This window comes from Salvia splendens, chromosome 11 (genome assembly GCF_004379255.2).
Source record: "Salvia splendens isolate huo1 chromosome 11, SspV2, whole genome shotgun sequence".
Lineage (NCBI taxonomy): Eukaryota > Viridiplantae > Streptophyta > Magnoliopsida > Lamiales > Lamiaceae > Salvia > Salvia splendens.
The window spans coordinates 13,978,352-13,987,049 of record NC_056042.1 but is presented as its reverse complement, the minus strand read 5'-3'; the positions used below and the strand labels follow the sequence as shown (position 1 = coordinate 13,987,049).

General features: G+C 38.2%; 1 protein-coding gene across 1 annotated transcript; it reads left to right on the top strand.

Annotated features, from left to right (window-relative positions):
* The first annotated feature begins 592 nt into the window (after positions 1 to 592).
* On the top strand, positions 593 to 8,154 carry LOC121754469 (SNARE-interacting protein KEULE-like). Its single transcript, XM_042149821.1, has 7 exons — positions 593 to 982; positions 5,148 to 5,206; positions 6,164 to 6,245; positions 7,294 to 7,372; positions 7,636 to 7,747; positions 7,859 to 7,944; positions 8,043 to 8,154. The coding sequence occupies exons 1-7, from the start codon at positions 910 to 912 to the stop codon at positions 8,152 to 8,154; spliced, it is 603 nt and encodes a 200-aa protein (XP_042005755.1). The 5' UTR covers positions 593 to 909.
* The last annotated feature ends 544 nt before the right edge of the window (positions 8,155 to 8,698 follow it).

Sequence of the window (8,698 nt, the reverse complement as noted above, 5' to 3'; positions counted from 1 at the left end):
TATCATAACAAACACTTCACACATTTCACACACTACACACATTTCACACACACTACACACATTTCACACACACTACACACTTCACATACTACACACATTTCACGCACTACACAAATTTCACATACTTCATACACTACAAATACTACACACACTGATAATAAAGAGTTTAAATTGAACCAAACCGAAAAACTGAAAAACCAAACCAAATTTGAAATTTCAGTATATGAATAGTGTGTAGTGTGTGTGCAATGTGTGTAGCTTGTGCATTTTGTGTATAGTATATGTACTGTGTTTATTTTGTGTATAGAGTATGTGTAGAAAGTGCAATGTGTGGAGTGTGTTTCGTTTGTGTAGTGTGTGCATTGTGTGTACTTTATGTATAGGGTGTGGAATGTGTGTATTTTGGGTATAGTGCGTATGTAATGTGTATAGCATTTATATTTTGTGTATAGCGTATGTAGAGTGTGTATTTGTATATGCTATATATATTTTGTGTAAAGTGTATTTGAATGCGTATTTTGTGTATAGTGTGTATAATGTGCGCATAAATTATTCAAATTCAATTTGATATGGATTACTTCATTTTATCGATTCCAATTGCAACTGCAATTCCAATTACAACTCCAATTGCAACTCCAACTCCAACTCCAACTCCAACTCCAACTCCAACTCCAACTCCAACCGTGTACTTCACCGATCAGCAAAATTCATCAATTGGAGGCGAATAGTCAAACCCACGCAAAACCCGAATTTATATGCTATTGCTGCCTTCCTTTATCTTCCCTTAAAACCTCTCTCTCTACAATCCAATTCACCAGAAATCAGGATCAACAACGTTTTTTCTGGGCTTTGATTGATCCCTTGCACAAGGAAAAAAGTCACGCCGCTACAAATTACAATCGATTTGCCATGTCGATGTCTGATTCCGATACAGCGTCGCTGGGGAGCGAGTACAAGAATTTCCGCCAAATCAGCCGCGACAGTTAGTCAATTTTACATTTGATGTGCCTCTTTTCTGCGACATATATGTATATCCAGAGAGTGTGTTGAAATCAGCTGGTTTGTGCATGTGATTGGGTTGAGTGACACTGATACCTCGCGAGAATTATTTCAGTTTTCTCTCCGTGATTCTATTGTTACCTTTGTTTCTGTGTATGACTTGATGTACTTGTATACTTTGATTTGAATTTAGTGATCGTGTAGCAGCTATTGAATTATCCGAGTGGCTAAAACTGGTGTTGGATTTGAGGCTTAGAAAAGGATTCCGATCGATTAAAGAAAACCGCGTCCTGGTTTCAAGTACTAATATCTGATGGATAATTGGATATATTTTGTAAGATTATACTCTTATAGTTCTGTTTTATTTTTTGTGTCAAGAGTGCTAAGGGCACCAAATTTCCTTTGAGTTGATTTAAGAACAAGTGGTTGTTTACAGTTAGTTACCACTAGAAATTGCTCTGTGATACTTCTAGTAAACAGTCTTAGCATGCGTCTATTGTTAATTATCATGTTCAAATTTGAGTATGCAAGTCATGCGACCATAATGCTCTAACAAATGAGTTAGGATCTTAATAATATGCTATACCTATGCTTTATCATTGGCAGTGTCCGTCTTGCAATGTCAGCACTCTTGACCATGATGATACCTTGAGAAGTAATGCGGGTCCAAAATTAGTTCGTAGCTTTTAGAATAGAGTTGTGCCTACCATTAGATTATTTATTGAGACTTTACTAATATATTGATGGAGTTTTGATGTCAGCAGGGCAGTTACTCAAAATCATTATCTGCTCAAAAAGGATATATTTAGTACATCAATTTTCATTTCTTTTTCAATACTCTTCTAGGATCAGAACACAGAAAGTGTTAAGAGATGATTTCTCTTAACAAGTTTCCGGCGTCGCAGAGGCGATCGGCGGAGGGATAAACAGTAGTCGCGGGAGCTTTGCCCGTCGATCAAACCAAGATTTAGGATTGCAAAAGAAAGTAAAATACGATAAAAGGAAAATAAGATAATTTGATATTTCTTGAATGATCGAAATGAATAATAATGTCCACTATTTATAATAGTCGATACCATAACTTAAGGAACAAGAAAATAATCCTAATAAATATGAAAAGATATGGTAAATCAATAACCAACTAAATAATATAGATATGGGGATAATTTATGAATATGCTCGTATCAACTCCCCCACGGTTAAAATTCACCTTTCCTCAAGGTGGAAACCACGAAGCATGGCGAACGTCTATGATCCTCTCGTCAAGCAGCTTAGCAAGAACATCGCGTTCCACCGACTTCACAAAATGGGCTAGAATTGCATTGGTGTAGGCAGCCATAGCCACAACAATCCCAATCGATGTGTTATGTTGATTCATTCCACTATTGGACTCAACATATAAATATCCATTTGACTCAGGCAAGTCCCCTTTGCATCCTCTCCATTCACTGCTTTTCCATATAGTTGAAATATAATCAAGTGGAGAATTATCAAAGTCCATGACGCATAGGAGCTTCGATCCATCATCTCTTTCGCCATCCAACAATGCCTCTTCCTCCTCAATTTGAACTTGATTAAGTAATCGATCAATTTGGAGCTTGTCAAGGCGTCTATGAATGCCCAAACACGGCGTGTTGTTTTGCGGAGGGATCAATCGTGCATCGGCGTCGAGCGATGTTGATCGATGATTCATACTTGCGACATCCCTGACATGAGATGAATCACTCAATAATTTCAGCGATGCGTTGTCCACAACGGAACTACCCAAACCAATCTTGGCTTGGAGAATCTTGATTCGAGAAGCATTCAATTGTCGCGAGCACTGAATCTCGATGCAACCTTGAACTTGTTTCTCTTTGCGCGCAGAATCCGGACTGGACTTCTCCATCTTCTCAACCTTTTCAACTCCTCCAAAACCAACAGAAGAATCGGGAATCTTCTTGGTAGAATCAGCAAAGCCTTCCTCAACTCGATCACAATAAGGAATCAACGGCGGCGGCGGCGGCGGGTAGGTTTTTGGAGGAGGCACCTGCGGGTAATTTTGGTGGGGTAGGGCTGCTGTTAGCCGCGGCTGCTGGGAGGAAAGTTGTGGCGGCTGGTGGTAGTCGTGTGACGGCGGAGGCTGAGTGTGGAAGTAGTGCTGCGGCGGCGGTCTGTAGACGAGCTGCTCCTGCTGCCATGGATCGATGTAGGTCTGGGACGTCGGCTGCATGTATGGGTTAGTGTCGTGGAAGTAGGGTTGTGGCTGGTTGTCGAAGTAGGGTTCAACCGTTGTTTGTAACGGTGCCGGATATTGCAGCGGCGCAGTGGGCAGGTGCGCCCATGGTGCGTCCCAACAAGAATTTGGGTTTGCCTGCGGCAACGTGTAGGGCAGCGGTGGTTGCGGGTAGGGATGGAATGGCTGCACAGGCTGAGGGAGGTCGTATTGATGATGGGCGTGTTGTTGTTCATCAAGCTTGTCCAATCTCTTGTTTAATCTGTTGTAGAAAGCCATTATCCGGTCACATAGTGAAGACAAAATGATTTCCTCATTGGGATTCATGGATGAAGGATGAAGATGATTGAAGATGGAGGATGAGCACGAAATGAAAGCACCAATTGTTAAGAGATGATTTCTCTTAACAAGTTTCCGGCGTCGCAGAGGCGATCGGCGGAGGGATAAACGGTAGTCGCCGGAGCTTTGCCTGTCGATCAAACCAAGATTTAGGATTGCAAAAGAAAGTAAAATACGATAAAAGGAAAATAAGATAATTTAATATTTCTTGAATGATCGAAATGAATAACAATGTCCACTATTTATAATAGTGGATACCATAACTTAAGGAACAAGAAAATAATCCTAATAAATATGAAAAGATATGGTAAATCAATAACCAACTAAATAATATAGATATGGGGATAATTTATGAATATGCTCGTATCAGAAAGAATGTGTAAATTGATTATGAAAGGCATGGATATCAACTAATATGGTAGATCATGATCTTTCTTGTAGCATAACTAGTATATATTAGAAAAGCACCTTTCTCTGAAAAAAAAAAACATTGACAGGAGAGGCCTTTCCGAGTCACTCACTAAGATATGCTTGTATGTTTTTAGAATATGTGCCGATCTCAATTTTTTTTAAAGAGAGAAAATGACCATCCTTTTTTGGAAATAAAGCAGAAATGCATGCCTTCACTTGACTACTTTTCAGACATATTTGTGCTATCTTGACAGTTTGATTTGTTTATAGGCTTTAGTTATGTTTATATGCTTTAGTTACAGGTTTCACTCTTTTATTAATTGTGCAAACTTTTAATGTTAAAGAAATCCTGAATAAACTAAATAACTAACTAATAAGATAGCACAATTGACTCTTATATTTCTTAATGTTATGCATTAATATAGAATATCATTGAGCACCAGAACTTGAAAAGCTTTTTCAAGATAAAACAACACCTGTAAAAGGCAAACTGAGTCTCCTTATATTTTTTAGTGTCTGTTGATGCATATATTGCAGAATTGAGCACCAGGGCTCGAATAGCTTCTTAGCTTCAACATGTATAATATTTTTTCTACTAATCTCTTGCAGAAGCTGTTGATGCTATAAAATTACCATTAAAACACCACTATTAAGATAAGCCAATTTAATTGCCCTACTTTTTCCACGCCTGTTGATGGCTTGATGCATCGATTAAAGGATATCTTTAAACACCAGAAGTTTAAAAGCTTCTGGTGCTTCTGTCTGTATCAGTTTTAATTTTTTGTATACTATCTACTTCTAGAAACAGTTGATTGCTAAAAGTCCTGTTATAAAACCACTGATTTGATAGGATCTGAATCTTCATACAGATATAACATCTGTTGATGCATACATTAAGGACTATCATTGAGCTTTCTGTATCAGTTTTATTCTACTGGTACAATATCAGATGATTTTCTAGTTCATATTTTCTGGTCCAGCAATGTTAATTTTTCTAATCTCTTTTATCAGTTTTTTATGACTGATGTATGCTTGCTGATGCCTTGGTGTGGGTCTTAGTTTGTTCTATGCAAATCTTTCTTAGTGGGGATTATTATTTAAAAGGATTAGCCAGCTACATTTATATATTTTATGTCCTCTGTAATTTCTCTATAATTGCTAATTTCTGCAATCCCATATGCAGGATTGTTATATGAAATGCTCCGATCAACCAAAACAGGGGACTCCAAGTCGAGTTGGAAGGTAGAAAAGAATATATATTTCTCTTACACTCAGAAAGTTGATCTAGGTGTGGGTGATTGGGTTGGAGGATTGCTAGGACTTCTCTCCTCCATCAATCCATTGCATGTTGTGTAAATGTATGATGTCTGAGGCTCAAGTTTTTTTCTTACCAAAATCTCAAGAATCTTCCAAAATTTTTGATATGTATGTGTGAAGTACACCAGACTGATTGAGCTCCATTGAGGGAATAATTTGTCCAGAATAAATACGCATTTTGGTACCAATATGTCATACTAAATACAAGTATCCCATAATACCGGGAGAAAAAATGAACAAAGAAAATTATGCAATAGAGGGTGCGTGGTATGTTGAAAGCATAGGGAAGAAAATAAAGTAAAGTAATAGGCATGTTACGATAGCAAATCCAATTGAGGCGGTGGTGTAGAACAATGGTTTCTGTAGTTAAATTGTTATTAGAGTTCTCATTTATTTAAACCTTTTCTTTCCAATGGTCAATATATTTTATAATTACAAGTCTATTAATGATTTTTGCCTTTCTGTTTTATGCACAAACCTTTTTTCCCCCTCATATGCCTCTTGTCTATTATTGGTAAAATTTTGTTGGCAAATAGCTCTTTTAACTGAAATCATTCAGCCCCAATCACCTTGGATGAAACTTTAACTTACCCGATCCAGTTTAATACATAATCTCTTGAGATGTGTTGGTTTTACTGTGCCATTATCTCTAACTCTAGTGCAGAAAATAGTAATCTACCAAGTATATATATTACCAGGAGAAGCACAAAGTCCTGTTTGACATTTGAAAAATAACTATCAGGCACAAATTGTAATAAAAATTTGTTGTAGATAGATAACATATTTTGTGTTTTGATTTTCCTTTGATCTATTATGTGATGCCCTTTAATCCCTCTATTTCTATGTTCTATCACCTCCCTGTTCTAATACCTTGACATGTAGGTACTCATTATGGACAAGCTTACAGTTAGAATAATGTCTTACGCATGCAAGATGGCAGATATCACAGAGGAAGGAGTTTCATGTAAGAAATAGAAGGCCAGTCTCAGAGAAAAATTGTATCTTTCTTCTTTTCACACCCAATACTATTGTTTGCTTTTTGTTGCTCTCTAAATCTATGCCATGATCATATATTTATACATGAGCTTTCTGGTATTGTTTATGGTGGAGTTATTTATGTAACTGCTTGTAAGTTACTTGCCAAATGTTTCAAATAATATGCTTGTACCCTCAGTGTTCAGGTTGTGTGTGAGAACAATAATTGATATTTGATAATTTAATAATCTAACAACAACGAGAACAAAAACATTAAGAACAACAACAACAACAATAATAATAAGATTTAGTGATTGGAAGGTTTGATTATCACTCTACTCAATAATATGAACAGTTATTTTGTCAACTACTCAACTCTCATCTGAAAGATAGTGAATATAAATATTGATTAGATTATGAAATTCACAGATCACAACCTGTTGAAACTTACTATCTAATGAAAGCAATGGCTCTAAATCCATATTCTTTTTAATATAAATGGCTTACTAAATATTTTAGGTACTAAATGCCACTTCATGCTAGCAATTTTAGTAGGCTACTTGTCTATTTTCGATTTAGTTGCCATCCTCACAGCTTATTTAGTTGCTCCAATTTGTGCATTCAATATCTATTCATAAGAACGTCATCATATGTATTGCTCTGAAAACATTGTCTGATGTATTACCTGTATGCTTAGACTAATAGAAAAGCTCCGGATTTATGCTGATCTGTTGGCCAATGCAGTTTGTATTTATTAGTACTATATAAGCTGGTGGAAGCATTATGAGTTAGTTTGTCTGGACTCCATGTCTAGTACAATCTTTAACTTTAATTTTAGGATCTTTAACTTTAATTTTAGGAAAGAAGAAACAGGTGTATTTGATTGATTTCCAATTGCAATTAACTGCTTGCGGAACAAAAGGCAACCTAACATTATCTTTTGCATGAGTCCTGCGTGGGGAAGATTCACCATGATACAAAAAGATGCAGTTATTTATTGAGATAGAGGAGTAACGATGTTCTCTGACCTATTGCAGTGGTGGAAGATATACACAAACGAAGACAACCTTTGCCATCCATGGATGGGATATATTTTATCCAACCAACCAAAGAAAAGTATGTAGTTCACATTTTTATCATCTGACTTTGGTTTTGATATCATCCTGATAGTAAGGCTATAAGGCTTGCAGAATAATTTGTACAAGAGACTCATTACATGAAAGTTACTGGACTCTAATGAAGGAAGTCATCTAAATAGTTTTAATGTTTTTGCTTACAAATTTCTTCTAGATAAATTTAGTTTACAAATTTCTTCTTCTTCTTCTTTCTTTATGTGCTTCACATTCTTGCCCTTATCTTTCATTTTCTTGATCGTGCAGCATTGTTAGCTTCCTGTCTGATATGTCTGGAAGAACGCCATTGTACAAAAAGTATGTCAAATGTTTTATTCTTTCTTTCGCAGGTGTTCCTCTACAATTTTATGGAATAGTTGTAACTCACATAGTCACATTTCCCGAGTTATATGCGGCTATTGTTATGGAAAATAATTGGTCTCATCATCTCTTTGTTTCATCTACTTTTAATCTTTTTTTCTGCCTTTAGGGTCCCTTTGTCTTCTTCAGTTCAAACCTGTTTCCGAAATTGTTTTGCCCAAATAAAGAATGGATGGAAGTGTTTTACCTCGATTGGTGCTTTAAGAGAGGTTTACTCAATTTTTTCCTCTCTCTTTCTTTTCCTCTCTTCTCTAATGTCAACTTTGTACAATGTCTACCCTTGTTCTTCGCAGCCTTGACGCAATGGGACGTCGGGAAGACACCGGTGTGCCGGAACTCTCCTCCTCCCCGTACATCGTCCGGTTGAGGTCCACCGGATATGCGCCACTTTCGCTGCTTGTGTAAGCACCTGCTTCGGTGGTCCTCGTCCTCTTTGGCGCAACCGATGGCAGAATCCCGCCCTGGAACTTCTGCTTGTCCTTCAAGAGCGCCCAGATGTTGAAATGCTTAAAGTCGTCGTATATTGACTGGTACGACAACAGCGCTCTATCGCGCACATCGCTCAAGCTCTCGCCGCTTCCCTGCTCCCTCAAGCACTTCTCGTACTCCGCCGAGAACAGGTTGACTTGCTTCTTCACCTGATCCTAGTGCTTGCGGAGCTGCTCCCTATGGCGCTTGTACGCGCTCGACGGCTTCGCCTCATTGTAGCGCTCGGCGATGCGCTCCCAGTACGCAACCTGCTTTTGGTTGTTCGCGAATACCGGGTCCTCCGAAATATCCACCCAACACCTTGCCACGACGAGGGTTTCATCTGGTTGGTAGTTCGTCCTCCCGGGGACGTACTCTTCATTCGTTTCCGGAGGTGGCACCTTGTACGCCCAGTGTCGGTTCCGCTTCTTTCTGGTGGGGGCGGCGGCGGCAGCGCGGCGGGGCGAGTTGGAGACGACTC

Bases quoted from the DNA above. Each gene is read 5' to 3' on its own strand.
- LOC121754469 (XM_042149821.1), top strand. From the start codon at position 910: ATGTCGATGTCTGATTCCGATACAGCGTCGCTGGGGAGCGAGTACAAG. The intron at 7,373-7,635 runs GTATGTAGTTCA...TTGATCGTGCAG, and splicing joins ATCCAACCAACCAAAGAAAA to CATTGTTAGCTTCCTGTCTG. The intron at 7,945-8,042 runs GTGCTTTAAGAG...TGTTCTTCGCAG, and splicing joins GAAGTGTTTTACCTCGATTG to CCTTGACGCAATGGGACGTC.